Source organism: Solea solea, chromosome 1, assembly GCF_958295425.1.
Source record: "Solea solea chromosome 1, fSolSol10.1, whole genome shotgun sequence".
NCBI classification, from domain to species: domain Eukaryota; kingdom Metazoa; phylum Chordata; class Actinopteri; order Pleuronectiformes; family Soleidae; genus Solea; species Solea solea.
The window spans coordinates 9077808-9095665 of record NC_081134.1 but is presented as its reverse complement, the minus strand read 5'-3'; the positions used below and the strand labels follow the sequence as shown (position 1 = coordinate 9095665).

The following is a 17858-nucleotide window of genomic DNA, read 5'->3' as shown; positions in this document are numbered from 1 at the left end:
CATCCGTGCTTTTTTAATAGATTAGTCAATTTTCATCTTTTCAAATTGAGTTCTACTCTCATGCCACACTATAATCCAGCTGATTCATAGAATATCATCATCATCATTGGTCTTAACGAATATGTGACTGTGAAAATAGTGAAGACAATAATAGGTGATGAAGCATGAAAAATGTTACTTTTTCATGAGGTTGTTAACGTTGCACTAATGTCAGACTATTTAATATTTAAGAAATAATGAGACCAATTAGAGTGATTTAGGTTCATCTGCATAGTTGTACTGCCTATAGTTAAACTAAGCTCAGTCCAAGTTTATTACATTTAGGCGACAAAGACTAATGATGTTTCTCAGCAGCACCACACTGGCCAGAACCTTCACTATCAAAACAGAGTCAAAACTCTTCTTCCACTGGTAAACATCAGAGAGACTGAACCACAACTTCCTGTCAATAACTGTCCTGCCACAGCCTCACAGCATAGTGGCCTCTGGTGGCAAACATTGGAAATGCAACGTTGATTTCCATCTGTTAAATGTGTGAGTGTCCTTATTTTAAACATAGAACATACACTTAAGTCAGACTGGGAGTAATTATTCTTCAGTACATTCACAATATATTTAAATAATAATACTTTCCAGTGGCTAACATTGTTGCCTCACAGCAACAAGGTCACCGGTTTGATACCAGTTCGACCAAGAAGTGTGTGTGGAGTATGTTAAGTTAACATGTTCTTCCTGTTTGATCTCTCCAACTTCCTCCCACAGTCAAAAAACATGCAGATTAATGGGATTAGGTTAATTGGAAACTCTAAACTGTCGGATGGGATCGGCTCTAGCCCCACCACCCTTGTGTGGAGCGTAAACATTCAAAAACGACTCAAAGAAATGTTAGTGAATTATATAAGCACAATATATATGAGAATTGCTCACTAACTATATCATTTAAATAGATTACATTAGCAGGTTTTAACACAGTTAATGTCATATTCGTGTTGCCAAAATATCACATGAGTTAGGATAACACTTTGGCATTTAGATCATATGGTTGCATGTGTAGTATATGTATTTATTTCTAACTTTCATTGAATTAATCTTAGAAACCAAAACTTCCTTTCTGCAGATGAGCATGTATATAAATTAAAGTGGTAATTATAATGTTTATTTAAGCTCTAACAGCCCATAAAATCACATCAGGACAAAAACGACCAAAAAATGGCTCATACGAACATTTTTTTGCATTTGACATGATGTCTGGATGAGTGGAAACAGAGGATTAAATCAACGTGGACACACAGTGAAAATATCTTTGCAGCTATGTTCTATATCTGAACTGCTTGCGACGTTTATTTTCCGCTGGAACTCCAGTTTGTTTAATTCCTCCTCGTTGCCAGTCATCCTGCAATAACTCATCCCCATCCATTTATTTCAGCACTGACATTATGGGACACTGCACATACCCCGGCAGAGGGACACGTCTAATGGCTTGACCTCGGAGCTGTATAATAAAAGTCCTGACATGTTGAATGTCTACGTTATCGCGCAATGATCTCACATTCCGGACTGAGCTTTGAAATCTCCTAGACTATTCTCTTGACCTTTAATATTTAGGTTTTCAAAAAAGGGCCAAAAAATCAATCAAACAGGAACGTTACACTAAATCCTAAAAAAAACAACATTTATTAAAGGTGAATTAACCTGTAAACAAAGTTTTCTAGTGGGTAATGGCTTATTTTGGAATGTTTTTGTGCCAATAAAAGCAGTGTAGGGTTTTACAGCATTGGCTGTAACTCTCCTCCGGCTTTTAATTTTATTTCACGGGGGTGAATGTGACCCAACATCACATTTGCAAGCTGGAAACACATTGTAACAACCGAGAACTGCTTATACTTACATCTAAGTGTGTATGTGTTGAGGACCGAAGGGTATACACTGACAAGACGACGTGTGTGGAAATTGATTTTACAGCACTGTACAACTTTCCACAACAGGCGCTTCATTTAAAGAAACCTACAGGAAAAAAGAACAAATATACAGTATCTCTCTGTTTCTATACCCGTCCCCGCATAAAGGCCCCATCTTTCAACAAGTTGGGGACTTAAAGTGTGGTTTAATTGATCCTATGACTCCTGCCTTGACACACTGTACGTTTACCATGTAAATGTTTAATTAGCGTTGGAATTATGGGCTCATAAAGGTGAAGCTATCACCAGGTACCATCGTGGAGCCGGCTCACAGCAACACAGCTGTGCTCTTTACAAACAACAGCACGGGCCAATATAGAGGGTGAGAAGAATGTAGAAAATAAATGGGTTAACCGTGTTGAGTTAGTCACAAAGAGACGGTGTGTGTCACTGTTGTGTGGATATTAAAAAATGGTTGGTTTGCTGCTGACAGAGCTGCTCGTCTGACAAAGAAGTGGAAAAACAAACGAACAGGTAACCTGTGAAAAATAAACATTCCCAGTCGTAGGAAGCGAAGCACTAAACTAATAACAGCTAATGTCCATTTATGAATATAGGCTTTGCCTTGTCATTAAAAATCTGCTGTGGGGAATGTGTTCATTAAATTGAAATACATAGATAAAGGGGCAGAATACCAAATAGGACTATTCCTGGAACTGTTGTCCCATCTTTTAAATATCACCTGTTCCATGTATAGACCTCTCAAATCCTGACAATGAGAGGTTTTTATTTAGCAGAATTTCCCCTCAAGCACATTGGATTGCTTCTGGTGGTTCAGTTGGCAGAAATGCAGCAGAACATGAACATCTTGTGGCCAGGATCAATTTCATAACACAGGCTTAAGGGCAACCACTTCTCTGGTGTGATAGGCTTCCCTTCCTGCACAAACATACACCGAAAATACATGTAACATGTGCAGATGCGTGGAGGGAGTGCTGGCCATGAGACATTACATTATTACATGACGCTTTTATCCAAAGCCACTTACAATAAGTGCTTTTCAACATTTGGGTACAAACAAGAGCTAGAAGTAAGTAAGTAAGACATGAACTGTCTCCTCTGCTCTCAAGAGCACAAACAGACACACTGAAACACAAACTAGAGCTTTTATGAAAGACAAAAGGACTGAAAACAATCACTGGTCTATATTGTGACAGGAGACAAGATATCCTTTTCGATTTTGAATAATAAAAAGGTATCTGTGATAACCTTTCCTGGTTTTAAAGGCTGATGCATTGATAGTCAAATCTTATATTACAATTTCATGTTATAGCAGAATTTGACCATATTTACAGGGCAAATATCCTGTGTTATTATAAGTGCAAACATCTCAAAAGAAAACCTTTTATGAGTCCAGAGAAACAACCTGTGTGCAGCTTTATATCCCCATACTGTACATCTCCTATATCGAGATATAGCCTAAAGATATCGACATATTATTTATCCGCCCTTGCATTTATACTGTGATATATATCAATATCAAATTTTAAAAAGTGTATCGTGATCAGACTTTAGTGCAAAAGAAACCTCAAGTAAGCATTTGTAGCTCTAAGTTCTAAGGCATTGCTCACATATTTAAAATAGGAGCATAGTAACAAATATACCCATATTTGGAATATGGAGACATTAAGTTAGGTTAGTATATGGAGGATATTTTGTACATCCTTCACCACAGCTGCGACAATATTCACCTGACCAGTGCGGTGCAGGTGAGGAAGCAGTTGTGAGTATGGTGAAATATGAACAAGGGTGAATGTTTGCATGGTGCATTCACTGGAACAGCCTTGTCATCATTTCAAACGTGTGGACTCTACCTGGGCGTGTGGGCGAGTGTGAAGCGGCGTCTCTGGAGGTTGATGCTGCGATTCATCAACAACTTTCGGAAGAGAACTGGGGAGTTTCGAGGAGACCCGCGAGGGGAATCCCTGGGCGAGCTCCTTGGAGATCCTCCTGGTGAGCTTGCTTTGGACCTGGGCATGAGTTGAATGATTGGAAGCCTGGTCATCCTTCTTTCCTGTGGCCTCTCCTCAACGTCAGACCGCTCTTCCTCAGAGCTTTCAGTGTGCAGATCGTTCATAGTGAACGGATAAAAACCAGGAGCCACGTGGTTGCTTGGTTCCTCTGCTCAGTCTTGGCACTTTTGGTCCAAGGAATTGTCTCTAAAGCGCTTTTTTCCGAGGTCCTCTCAAATAAAGTGTACGTGACGTATTTGTGACATGACATATGCTTATGATCCGTCCTGTTTTTCCAAATCCAGGTGAAGCTCCTGCCTGTGTCCCAGTCCTCACTCCCTCACATTTGAACAGATCCTGGACCTGCCTGTGTCCACTCCAACACTCTGCTGTTAAAACTCACAAATGAACTGTCTTTAAAGTCCAAAAAGAGAAGAAAAAACCCTCCAAAAAGCCAATGAAATAACCTCTATGTCACATGTTTCATCTTTATTTGAAGCCTAATAGTTTTTTCTTGTATCTTCCTTAAGACCAAACTGTCAGACTGGGCAATAGACAGGAACATTAGTGTTGATGTACTCTCTCCGCCTCCCTCCCTCTCCCAGGCTGTGTTTACATTATTCCTAGGCCTTCCCTCTCTCTAACTAAATATGGACGTCTGATTTACAGGGAGGAGAAACATGACGGATCACCTCCTTCAGTTTCTCTCCCTCTCTTGCTCTCTCTCCAGTTCTCTGCCTTCCCCTTTCCTTCATTCCTAATCTTACCGAGCATATTGTTTCATAATTACTTCCGCTCTAAGTTCCTGCTGTATAAACATTAAGCCGTCGCCCGGCCTGGCCCTCCAAACTCATCACTCCTACACTCTTACTAACTCTCACTCTTACCGACTTTGCACAGTAAGGCTTTTCCTCTATTCCCTGAGGTGCTGTTTGTTGTTGAGCTGCCTATTTCCTGAGAGACAGTCTCTTTGCCTTTCACATGCTCTGAGCTTACCAGGAAGAGTCACATGAAGGGCCTCGGACTATAAAAAGTAGAGGTAGATAAAAGCTATAGAGAGAGCATGGTGCTGTCACGATGGCACTCTCTATCTATGACTACAGGCAACATCATCTTCAGCCCCACCCAAGCGCTTTGTTTATCGTTAGGGAGAAAATGAGAAAAGGTCCTCCTGTGATACACGACTTACAGCTATGAACACCGACGAAGTCTGGGGGAAACGGAAATAACCTAGGGAGCTGGAGCATCTGACACAGGACTGAACCTATGACCAACAGCTGGTAGGGAGACGAGGCTTGAAAGATTCTTTGTATGGATATATGCTCGTAGCTACTGTGCTGTATGTGTTCTGCAGTAGCAGCATTTGTTTCACCATCACTGCGGTTGTAAGCTAGTTACATTAAAGTCCGTGTCTGTCAAGCATCGTCACCAAAGCATGTCTCACAGGACCTGGAAAAATCCGTGTACAACCCCGGATATGACCTTTAGTCCCGGTGTCCCAGTGAAACGACTTCCATGACACAACGTGCTACTTGTTGGAGTGCCGCTTTGACGGTCATTGATCCGCAGGTTTGCTGTTCAGGCTTTAGAGCGACACATTACACAAGGCACACATTCTGCAAAAGTCTGTTTTAAAGCTGTATATTCATTATTCATTGACGAGGGACGCTGGGCGAAAGGCAGGGTTCATCCTGGACAGATCGCCAGTCAATCAAGGAGCCAAAATATGAAGACAAATCACCATTCACCTCCACTCTCTGTTTAGAGACACCATATAGCATTACCTCAAATCTGCATGTCTTCAACTTCCAGGAGAGAACCCACGAGGAAACATGCACACAACTCCACACAGAGAAGTTCTACTTAGAGCTGTAGATATCCATCCATCCGTCTTCTACCGCTTTATCCTCCACATAAGGGTCACAGGCTGTGCCAATCTCAGCTGACAGGGCGATCGGCGGGGTAGACCAGTCCATCACAGGGTCACATAGAGACAAACAACCATCCGCTCTCACGCTCAATTTAGAGTGTCCAATTTGCCTAATCCCCAAATCTGCATGTTTTTGGACTGTGGGAGGAAACCACGCAGACAAGGGGAGAACATGCAAACTCCATGCAGAAAGGCCCTTGTTCCGACCGAACCTGGGTCTTTTTGCTGCAAAGGCAAGAGTGCTAACCACTGCACCAACCGTGTGGCCCACTGTGCACATCAATGACTTATATATTAATAATATCAGTGATGGGGGTGCATAGAGGGAGAATCTTCACCACTTCACATATTCTTAGCATCTTTTAGCTCATTGTTCTGGTTCCAGGGCTCAGGCTCAGACTCAGTTCTCTCATCAGTCATGTTTTTAGCAAAACTATAAATGAACGACATGTAAATGACATGTTAGTATACACATTTCTGCTGAATCAGAGACGGAATATGTTTACAGCTTGTGCTGCTGCCCCCAAGTGGCTAATAATAATAACAACACACGACGCACGTGGCCATTTTACATACATTCACAGTCCCTATATAGCAATATCTGCACTCTATAACACAGGGAGCTCCACAGAGACGTCCGTGGGTACAGAGACAACGCTGCTGTGAGGGACAGACAGAGACACACTCAACAGACCTATGGCAACACTAACTGTCCACAATTAACTGTAATTATATGTGATTGTGACAAGTAAGACTTTGTATTGAAGCGATGCATAACATCAGAACTAAACATCTAATTCTGTTTGATACTAAAAGAAATATTCCCATTTCAACTACTACAACTAAATTGAGGTACAGTTATGTTCATTATATTGTAGCCATTTTCAGTGGTTCCCACTTAAATTGATTTTACGGACGAAATGTATTTTATTAGGACATAAACTGGCCATAATGTGTCATCAGAGATTGAGGAACATGTAAAAATAAACATATTGGCTTTACTCATAACAATGGTGCAGCCAGCACCAAATACAGCAACAATCTTGGCCTTTTTTTCCCCTCTGTTGCTTTCCGTTAATCCCCCGCAGCAACGATGTCTGTCTGTCTTTCACAAGCTCACAAGAGTCACAAGATGATTCTGGGCCCAAACAAATCCTGATTCAGAAGCATCTTCATTCCAGTCCTGTGACTGACAGAGACTGAGCGTGAACGTGATGCAACACAGTGACGTATTACTGAGCTCTGTTCACTGTGTCACTGCAGATAAAACCTATCTTTCTGCAGTCTTTCATGATCCAACTCCCAAATCAGGATGATTTCAACTTGGGCCTCATGTGTGGGGGTTTCTGTATCCATAATCAAAAGGGGACAGGAGGACAGACAAGGGGACACATCCCGGGACAACATACTGTATCCACACCTGATGTGGGGAGCATCATTGAAGGTGTCCAAGCTTTGACCAGAGGAGAGAGCGGTTTGGTTTGTGGTGCCGTTTCTTGTGTGTCATGCAGAAGTCTCTTGAAACACCCGAGTGCGGGGTTGTTTTCCACATCACCCAGTGTACTTTCTTCTTTTTTTGTGGCTCTTATAGACTCTCTCTACACTGTTTAAAAGGAAATGTTGAAATTATATGTCAGCCTTAGTTTGAGTCTGTTCAAGATCCTGCGCTGCAGCATACGTTGTAAAGTACAGTTTTCTGGTCCATGTCACACTTTTCATCCCCAAACTGACAGGAGGCACTTCTGTTACGAAGGTTGACAGTGATCCTGGTCTGTGTCACGTTCATTTTCCTCCATTTCTGTGTTGCCTTACAGGTCCTGTGTGTACCATTTGGGGGGGGTTATTGGCAGAAGTTGTATATACTGTATACATATATATATATATATATATATATATATATATATATATATATATATTCACTGTGAAAGGTTATTTGTGAACTATGTGAACTATCAAAAGTTATTTGCCTTACCTTAGCCTTTAAAAGCCTAAGGTAAGGGAAGGTTGAGTGGGGGAGTTTCACCATTAGGTGTCAGTATTTCTCACACACTGGATCTCTACTGCTACTTCAGTACTTTGGCTTCACTCATTTAATTTCAAGGCTCATCCTGTAGAGTTTGGAAGAACCACAAAGCAAATGTCCCAAATATGAAAATACAGTATTTTTATATACACAACATTTTTACATATTTTTTTTTAATGTTACAGTAAATACTTTTCCGTCGTCACAGGACAACATCTCAGCGACTTTAAAAAAAAACTGTATGAATATGATATGACACAAAATGAGTGATATCTTTGTTCAAGTTTTGTTCATGTCCTCCCTGACGCACGCAGCACATGGCACTATCAGGTTTAAACAACGTATGCCACCCCATAAACGACTTCTCTGGCGCTGCATCAAATTTGCTAATCAGCCTGTGAACAGGCAAACACACGGTCCTCTCCTCTGACACGCAACACAACCAAGTGAAGAGACTCCTGCTGTGTGTCAGTGCTGCTTTACACCTGCTGCTACAGAGACATTTATGGGATATATTACAGTATATATATCATAGACAGCAAAATATTTGACTGTACATTCACACGTTACTGGCTCCTAGTTGTATTTCTTTTCAAACGCAATTACTCAGTGTATATCTAAATTATTTACTGTATTATTTTATTGTAAACTTAGTAAGTTACTGCCAATTGACTATTTATTGTAACTTCACATTACTGTGACTTTGCTGTATTTTCCTGTAGAAAAACTGCATTTAACTGTACAAATCAAACTTTAGAACAGTACAGTGTAATATTGTTAAAGCCTGTGTAATAACAGAAGTGATTTAAAGTGTAATCATCACAGTGTCTAAACCCTTTTTCCAGTGTCTCACCTGTAAAATCTTGATTACTAGCACATTAAATATGATCACTGTGCAAGATGAAATGTTATTAAATATACATGCATACATCATATACCAGTTTGTGTAGTGTGTTCTTAAAACATTGTTTTATCATCATAATCCCTATGAGCCCCCAGGGGACAACATTTTCTGAATGAAATTGAACTGAGTCTGAATCGGTGAGCAGAGAGTGTTTCATTTCATAATCTCTTAGCATGGCCCGTGGAACATAGTTCACAAATAACCTTTCACAGTGAATTACACACACAATTACGCACAGACACACACCAGCGACAAAGGTTTGTGTAAGATTTGTTAGCTGCACACGAATAAAACAGCCGGAGAGTGTGATACAACTGTGTCTTTGTCCAGAACGCAGACATATCTGATCTCCTCTGACATGCATTACCTATGTCGTCGACCAGGTCTGTTTGCATTCCCTAAACATGTGAGACACACACACACACACACACACGTTTGCATAGCGCTTCAACTTACAACATCGCATTGACCTCCATTCCTTTAGGACAGACGAACCTTGACCATTACCAGTTAATGTCTAACCCTAACTGTAACCTAACCACTATTCAAATCTCAGGCCTAAACTCAACCAGCTGCTCAGAAATAAAAGTCTGCTTCATTAACACACACACACACACACACACACACACACACACACTAACAAATGTAGCAGCTGCAGCTTCAGTGATTTTTCAGTGAAAAATTGCAAGAACATGACTTGTCTGATCGCGTCTGGTGATAGTTGTTCAGCAGTGTGACAGAGAGCAGAGTGACACTTCTGTTCAATCACCATCATCACCATCATCATCATCACCATCATCATCATCATCATGAGACACTGATGAATGCTCGAAACTCACAGGAGACAGAATTTAGAGCAAATTTGGATCTGCAAGGTTGTCTTTAATGTACCGGAGTCATGGGGGTTAATCATCATTTTACTCATACTTTGCAATTCAATTATGAATCAATTACAAATTCCATTTCTACAAAAGGTGCTAATTCACAGACAAGGGGACAGAGAAAAGATTTGATTCTATTTGTTAAACATAAATTGATGAATGCACAGTTGTGAAACATTCAAGTTAATCACTGTCTGATTCTGGTCTTGTAATTTAAATAAATAGTTGTTGTAGCACGACACTAATTCTAATACTGTTTTTCCTAAGTATACCTTTACATCCATTAGTAGACTGAATGATGTGGTTTATTCTAGTGAAGAGTATGAGCTCCTCTGAATCTGGTGGAAGATGACGATGATAAAAAAAAAGCATCAGTGACTCACAAGTTCTGTGTGATGCAGCTGGTCAGAGTCCCCAGGCTCCGGGAGTGTTTGATAGTGCGGTGCGGAGGAGCGACCTCTGGTTTGTCCTGCATGGACGGTCTGCAGGACAGCCTGGGCAGCTGCAAGGTGCCCGAGAAGAGGCGCTTCACAGCACCCCTGACATCTGTGTCCTGCACAGGCTCGGTGCCGGAGGCCTGCTCCCAACTGTCCCACTGTCTCTGGTCGGCAGAGGAGACGGACAGAAAGACCAGGGTTAGATCAAGTTTGATTTTTAAACAAATCAAATGAGACTTCATCGATCATGAAAAAGCTGTTAACGGCTCATTCTCTTTTTCTTTCGCTTCATTTTCGATACTAGAACTACTAATGCACCTTTGCCATGGGCTTGACTTTTATATTTCCATGCTTAAATGTTTCAGGAATCAGTAAAGGAACAGAGGTCAACCTTCTTGAATAGTCAAGACGTATTTGATAGCTGAAGGTTACATGTGCAATCTACAGGCAGAAAATGTGTCACCCCTTATGAAAGCCCACGTGGCATTTATTTTTGAAAAGTTTATCTGATGTTGGGTCCTGACGCTCACAGTGAGATGACATTTTGGGCTTTAGCTCTGAGGGCAGCCGTCTTTGAGCGTCAGCAACGTTGAGGGGCAAAAAGACAACGGAGCTTGTTTTCTGCTGCATCCTGTGACCTTATCTCTCCATCTGCTCCGGAGTTCCACCTTCCAATAAACTGTTAGCACATTCTCCGTGTTTATTTCTGACCAGAACAGAATCACAAAGATATCGACACAGAAATCACTGACAATTAGGCTTGTGTTTGAATACATCTTTCAATATTTGCCACAAGTCAATAAACATGAGACAAATGTTGTATATTTATATTTATCTTTTTGCTGTAAAATGTTAAAAACAAACATCTGTCCACAAGAAAAAACACAGAGCAATAAATCAAAGCGTGATCAAAACAATCACCAGAAAACCATCTTGTTCATTTGTATAAAGCTATTGTGACACCTGTCTGAGATCGGATATCAATACCAATCAATGAATAATAAATAAATCTTGAAAAAATGTGTAAAAATAAACAAGACATCTAGGCTGCTAGGATACAGTGTTGACTGTTGTATTTGAATGTTTTCCTTCAGTAAAAAGGGTTTGTTAGTATCTCTTACCTCAGTGAAGTTGAAAAGTTTTGATGAGTTATTTCTCCTCATACTTTCTGCTACTATATCATGGGAACCAGACAACAAGGAAGGAAATACCACAGAGGAGGATACAGGAACCACATTTAACATCAGATATGAAGAAGTCTTTGGCACCAATACTTCCCTGGGCTGTCACTCAGTGAAGAAGCACATGGACCCGCCTCCTCAGGAACACTCGGCTGCCATTAACTCAGTCACCGGTGGTTGATTAATTGCTTACAAGGTGTTTTTTATTGTGTTGCGTTTCCTGTTTCCTTCTTGTTAAAGGTTTCCTTTGTCAAAGCCGACAGCTTAACCAGAATGTTTTCTTTCATAATGAGTAAAATGAGCATTGGTGACAAAGTGTAAGGATTGTAGGCAGCGAGGTGAGACTGCAGCAGTGGAGCTTCCTGCATGACAGCACCTTATTCATGTGTGTCTATCAGACTGTAGCATCACATGACCAACATCCAGACATTTAGACTTCTGTCGCCTAAAACTTTTCCATTTAAGGTTTTTTATATATACATATACACATATATATAAATATATATGTGTAAAAAAGCCAACAACAGAAACATCAGTTTGAATGATTTACTTTTTCTAACTGTGAACTTTAATTGACTCATTGTCACATTGTTTTATCTCATTAATCCCACCGTTGTTCTCAGTTATGCCTTTTGTTAGGTTCTCTGGTTCGCTAAATAATAACATATAATTATAAAAAAATAAATCACTTGCATGGTCATTATGGTAGAATCATAGACCACGTTAAAAGGTTTCTCTATGACCTCTGTCTCTATGTAACATGCCGTTTGTGTCTTTTATAAACTCAGGTGACAGTGGGACTGAGAAGAAGATCTAATAAGATATAATACCATCTAATCGAACAGTAAACATATACATCAAGAGCAGAGCAGCAGCATTTCTGGCTGCAGTCGAAATATGAATCATGAAACAAGCAATTATGTTATGATGAATTTGTGGGACAGTATTGTCATCATCTATTTTGCAGTCGTCCCCCAAAGACTGGGTCAGGACCCACAGATGGATCCCAATTCATAATCCCACTAAAAATGTAAGACTTATACCAGCAGTGGTAGTCTACCCACCTAAAATAACAAGCTAGAAACATTTTTATCATTCACAATTTGAATTATCTTTAAAAAAAGACAATTTATGTCCCCACATAAACACTGAACTTCATCTTAACAATGATGAGAATGGATGAACTGCACCACTGAACCTTTCATTAGTACGTGGAGAGAATTAAGCCAAGAACCTTCATTATCAAACCCAGAGGCAGAATGAGACAAACATGTTTTTAATTGTTTCAGTTTTTACCTTTCAATAACGAGACAATTCTCAGTTAGTATTCAGTGCATTTATAATTTGGTCATTTTAAATGGTGGCCATCGAGTTGAGGCCATCGAGTCTTCCCTTTAGAAAAGAAATTGTAAAATCACAAATTAAAAAAATATATCTTTCATTATAGGCCATTTTAGGCCAGGCCACACCTGGAGGAGAGCATGTGGAACGGCTAGTGCTGCACTGCTCCTTCATCCTTACGGCTGTAGCTTTTTAGTGTCTCTACTTTCCTCCACAGGCCGGAGGTTTAGGGCCCTGCAAAAAAAAAAAAAGAAAAAGAAACAGAAATAGGTTATTAGAAGTCCAGGCAAATAAAGAAATAATGGATATTCATAATTGTAAAATACCCAGAGTGCAACTGTACTAAATGGCAGATGTCAAGGTGGTTGTATTTACTGTATTCCAATCACATGTCTATGTATCAACTGCCTGCACAGACATCAACTCAGACGACCTTCCACTTGAAAGATAACAAGTTAACAGATAACACTTGAACCACAGCCTGTGTGTGACGAGATGTGATTAACAACAACTGTACCTTGTACATGTTGCACACCAGAGTGAAGAGAGAATCCATGGCTTGATCCTGAAGATCTTCTGTGTGCTCCTGCAAATGAAGAAGAATGAGTTTCCTAACGACTGTAAAAAAACAAGGAGGGCGCCATTTATCCTCTCAGTGAACAGCCTACTGGAATTTATTAGAAGAAGAAGAAGAAGGGGAACTGACTTCTATCTCCAGTGGCCCTGTCACTGCACACTTAAAACAGGAAAAATGTAACACTTGAATGATTTTACTTTCAAATAGGAACAGAAAGTGTAGATGCTGAAACTGTGGTGAAAGATAATTTAATAACAGATGCATCCAGTGTGGACCTGGTCTTAAGACACTGGGGTAAGACTCTTACCCCATTAATGGTCACCCAGGGCACATATTTGTGCGGGGGGTTCAGCGCTTTGGTCTTCATGGCATTCAGATGCATCAGCTGGTTTCCCTGATCCCCCGTCACACAGCTCTTGAGTTTGTCCAAGCTCAGATCGGGGTCGTATATTTCCACACACTACAAAAACAAACAAACATCCAATAGCTGCAGTGAAAGAATATGTTGATGTCTTGGAAAAAAGGGAGGTAGTAAAACAGACGATTAGAGCTTAATGGCCGACACACAAACACACGTTTCCTTACACTCGTGGCCGACTTGATGACATCAGCTGAGGATTCCATACAGAAGATGATGGGGAAAGCACTTTCTGTCATGTTTAACAAACACGTCTAAAAGGCAGAACATACACACCATTATACACGTACTGTATATCAAAGTAGAATAAAACACAAGGCAATGTGATTATCTTCAATGCTTCCCATCATATTTTTAGAGGGGATGCAACTTTACCTCAATCATGTTGCCCAGACATTCTTGTTCTCCATGCTGACAGTCATAAACATACTTCTGCCCATCAGGTCTCTCCTGGAGTTGGGGGTGAGGAAAATGCTACAGATTAACAGCCGCGGTGTATATATATATATATATATATATACATACATACATACATACATACATATATGCCTATATGCTTATATTCTGACTATGTTAGGCTCTATTTATTGTGGATTTTACTTTCCCGTCTGCCTCTCTTGTGTGATGAAAGTATAATCCCACGACCTACCGCAGCGTTTCCGTAAGGCACCAGAGTTACGGTCATGATGTCCTGCAGCAAGACCCAAGTGGGGAAGAGCATGGTGCTGAGGAAAAGTCTGCAGCCGGGACATAGACTCTCGTAGTAAAGCCCGACCTCGACTGCATCAACGGTCTGCTTGGACCTGGTGAAGATAGACGCAAGGCACTGCTTCAAAACCTGCACAAGGGAGCAAAAGTGGAGAGGTGGACTTCAGTTTGATCTCTATAGCTGTTCACACATGTTACAGGAGGTGACTCGCCAGTGATTTGGGTCCAGACTTTTCCAAAATCAATATATAATACCAATGTAACTTGATGCCAAATTTAAATCAGCTGAACCACTCATGGTGTGTAAACATGTGACACTATCATGTGTCAGCAAAGATACTGATGAGGGACTAAAGTTACTAATGTTGTAAAAAAACACCACAGACTCAGATTGAGTCATGTTTCTGAACATTTCACTTCCTCATTCTGGGTTTGTTTGTTTTTCCACATGGTTTAATCGTGTCAGTGAGTGCAGCTCGCTGATCAAACGGTTCATTTGGGTGTGTTGGTTTTCGGGGGAAACTGACAATAAATGAATGGAGAACAAACGAACACCACAACCAACACCTCACCTGCCAACATACTGTACTGTTACACCTCCACTGGGGAAGTGTGATGAGAAATCTCCTTCCTCAAGGCATCACACTGTACAATGACTCTGCACCATGTTTACATCCCTCTCTCTACTACGGTTTTTCTGTATAATTCAGATAACCCTTTACCGTCATACGTTATATATATATATATATATATATATATATATATGTATATGTATATATATATATATATATATATATATACATACATATACATATATATACACACACATATATATATACACATACACACATATATATACACATATACATATATATATAGAAGCTGTGTTCAGAAGTACAGTCTGTTAGTGAGTTTATATAATGCTATAAATTTGAGGTAGCAGTAGCAGCTACTTCATGTATGTTGCTCATCAGGGGATGAATGTACAAAACGCACCTAGAGTTTTAAATGGGTACTGCAATCTAAATGAATTCAATACGTCACACTAGGGCTGTAACTGTTCAAATATGTCTTGTTTTGCCCACAACCCAACTTTATACACTTTTAATGATGTATGTGTTATGTGGAGCAAAGAAACCAGAAACAGTATTCTCAACAATAGTCTCTTTAACTGTCCCTTTAAGATATTGAGTGGTTTCCAGGCGGTTTAACCGGTTCACCGGTTTAACGACACTCACACGGAGGTTAAACACTGACCAACAGAACATAACGTCTTGTTGTTGTTTGACCTCATGAGCTGAAGTTAACTTACCCCGCAGCGAGAGGCTGAGTCCAGAGACGAGCACCACTGTGATGGAGGGAGGGAGCATGAAGATGAAGATGAAGACGGAGACACAGACAGAGACAGAGCGCAGCACTGACTCTTCAAACACACGGTTACTAACAGCAGCAGCAGCAGCACAGGAGACTTCATCTTTATCTTTAAATGCAGCGGCAACACAACACTGACTTCACAACACGACTACACTTAGCTACAGTGCTGCTGCTACTGCTGCTTCAAATAAAGCTCCACCTTTTCAATTATGATTGGTTCCCTGGTCATGTGACCACGGCGCGTCACCTGTTACCAGCAGAGTTCCACCTCGAAGCTGCCGTCAAGTCTCTAGCACATATCAACAACTCAATTGTAACCAGTACAAAAGTACACAATTCAGCAGCTTTTACTTCACTACATTTCCTCTAACTATCTTTGTTTCTACCAAATAAAACCATTAGAAGAAGAGTTGGTAATGGTCTATATTTATATAGCGATTTTCTAGTCTGATCTTTCATATCCATTCACACGCTGCAACATGGGGTAAAGTGTCTTGCTCAAGGACACATACAGACTAGCAGAGCCAGGAATTGAACCGACAACCCATCTTCTTCCGTGTTATCCTCCACATGAGGGTCACGACAGCGGGGTTCACCCTGGAGAGGTCACCAGTCCATCACAGGGCCACATGGAGACAAACAACCATCCACTCTCTCACTCGCGGCGTGAGAGTGGATGCAGAAAGGCCCTCGTTTTGACCGGGCCGTGAACCTGGGTCTTCTTGCTGCAAAGGCAAGAGTGTAAAGCAAACAGATAAATGTTATTAATAGTGAAACAGCTCGAATTCAGCGATGATACACTCGTATAAACATACTGATGGGTAGTTTATTCCATTTCTACCACTCAATCCTCCCCTAAATGTTACACACCGGACAGCTGACGTACCTACTTCTCATAAACAACTGCTGGATTATATGAAACATAATGTGCTCAACTTTTCTATCAAGTTGATGTTTCGAGAGCAGTTCATCAGTCAGCGATGCAGTGACGTACGTCTGCTCTGCTGTTCCATTTGTACACGTCCAGGATGTTAGGAGAGAGTCTGTCCTCGGTTCAGGAAGGACTCTTGACTCCGACGGGCAGCCCGAGTGTCAGCATGCACCCTGAAAGTGAAGAAGCTAAATGGAACTCAGCCATCAATCGTTTGAATTATTTACACCCATGCTTTTTCCTCTGGGGGGGGGGGGGGGGGGGGGTTCTTTCTTCTTCCACAGAAGAAAGAAATGAAGTCTCATGATCATCCTCAGACTGAGGCAATGGGATTTCTCACCGCTGTTCCCTAAGTTGCTCAAGAACATTCACACTACCCAGCTCACACCCTCCAAAAAAACAAGTGTGTGATTCACTCTGCTTCCTCTCTGCCACTTCCCGGTTTGTCTTTATTTTGTTAAAAGTCTGTCATAGTTAAGTGGTGTGTGTGTTTTTGTTTTATTACATTAGCCTACGACGTGGCATATTTTACATTTTACTTTTCATTTGTATTTAACCTTTATTTAACCAGACAGAACAAAATGCTTATGTACAACTGTGGCCTGGCAAAAAGCAGGGGGGGGCTTTTGAGGGAGAGGGAAAAAGCGGCTGTAAAACAAAACAACACAAAATTTGATTTAAAAGAAACACAACACAAGTAAAAAATAGACACACAAGGGTGATTACATTGACGATCAGCATGTAAATATGCTTGACATGGTCGAGATGACCCGCTACGGTTCAAATTGAGCATCATAATGGAGAAGGAAGACGATTTAAGTGACATTAAATAGGACATGGTTGTTGGTGCCAGAGTAACTGCTCATCTACTGGGATTTTCAAACACAAAACCATCTCGAGAGTTTACAGAGATGTTCAGAAACGACAGAAAGGCAACAGTGACTCAAATAACCAGTCATTAAACCAAGGCCTCAGAAGACCATCTCTATAAGCACAGGTCAAAAACTCTGTACCTGTAAAGTGACTCCAATTAAATGATGTTTTCGTCAGCCAGGGAACAACAAGGACATGACTTGAAGTGTGACACGGGGATGATTAACTCAACATGATGATGAAGCAGGAAAAAAAAAACCCGGGGTCATGAGAGCACGCTCCATTTTAAGTCTTTTATTGTCTTTTAAAATCATTGCATCAGCATAAAGAAAGAACCGTACAGATGAAAGAGAACCTTTCTGAGGACAAA

At 40.7% G+C, this 17858-nt stretch overlaps 2 protein-coding genes across 5 annotated transcripts in view; both read right to left on the bottom strand.

Annotated features, from left to right (window-relative positions):
* pde4ca (phosphodiesterase 4C, cAMP-specific a) overlaps positions 1-11666 on the bottom strand; it is a 50374-nt gene extending 38708 nt beyond the window's left edge. Inside the window, exons 1-2 of one of the 4 annotated variants that reach the window (XM_058624855.1) lie at positions 11207-11666; positions 10032-10249 (exon numbers count right to left, since the gene is read on the bottom strand). In XM_058624855.1, the coding sequence (XP_058480838.1) occupies positions 10032-10249; positions 11207-11329 (341 nt within the window). In that variant the 5' untranslated portion in view covers positions 11330-11666. Of the gene's footprint in view, positions 1-3772; positions 4423-10031; positions 10250-11206 lie in introns of those variants that run through there. The other 3 variants (XM_058624864.1, XM_058624874.1, XM_058624883.1) reach the window with 3 other exon arrangements.
* Positions 11667-12526: 860 nt separating this feature from the next.
* LOC131456531 (gamma-interferon-inducible lysosomal thiol reductase-like) lies at positions 12527-15879 on the bottom strand. The gene is made up of 7 exons (XM_058624944.1): positions 15623-15879; positions 14252-14440; positions 13978-14052; positions 13770-13856; positions 13492-13644; positions 13125-13193; positions 12527-12841 (listed from the first exon to the last, which is right to left on the bottom strand). Exons 1-7 carry the CDS (start codon positions 15782-15784, stop codon positions 12809-12811), a joined length of 768 nt encoding a protein of 255 aa, XP_058480927.1. The 5' UTR covers positions 15785-15879; the 3' UTR covers positions 12527-12808.
* Positions 15880-17858: the final 1979 nt, after the last annotated feature.

Coding starts and splice junctions, on each gene's coding strand:
- LOC131456531 (XM_058624944.1), bottom strand. CDS start 15,784: ATGAAGTCTCCTGTGCTGCTGCTGCTGCTGTTAGTAACCGTGTGTTTG. Junction 13,645..13,769: donor TCATCAAGTCGGCCACGAGT/GTAAGGAAACGT, acceptor TTGTTTTTGTAG/TGTGTGGAAATATACGACCC. Junction 12,842..13,124: donor TGGTGTGCAACATGTACAAG/GTACAGTTGTTG, acceptor TTTTTTTTGCAG/GGCCCTAAACCTCCGGCCTG.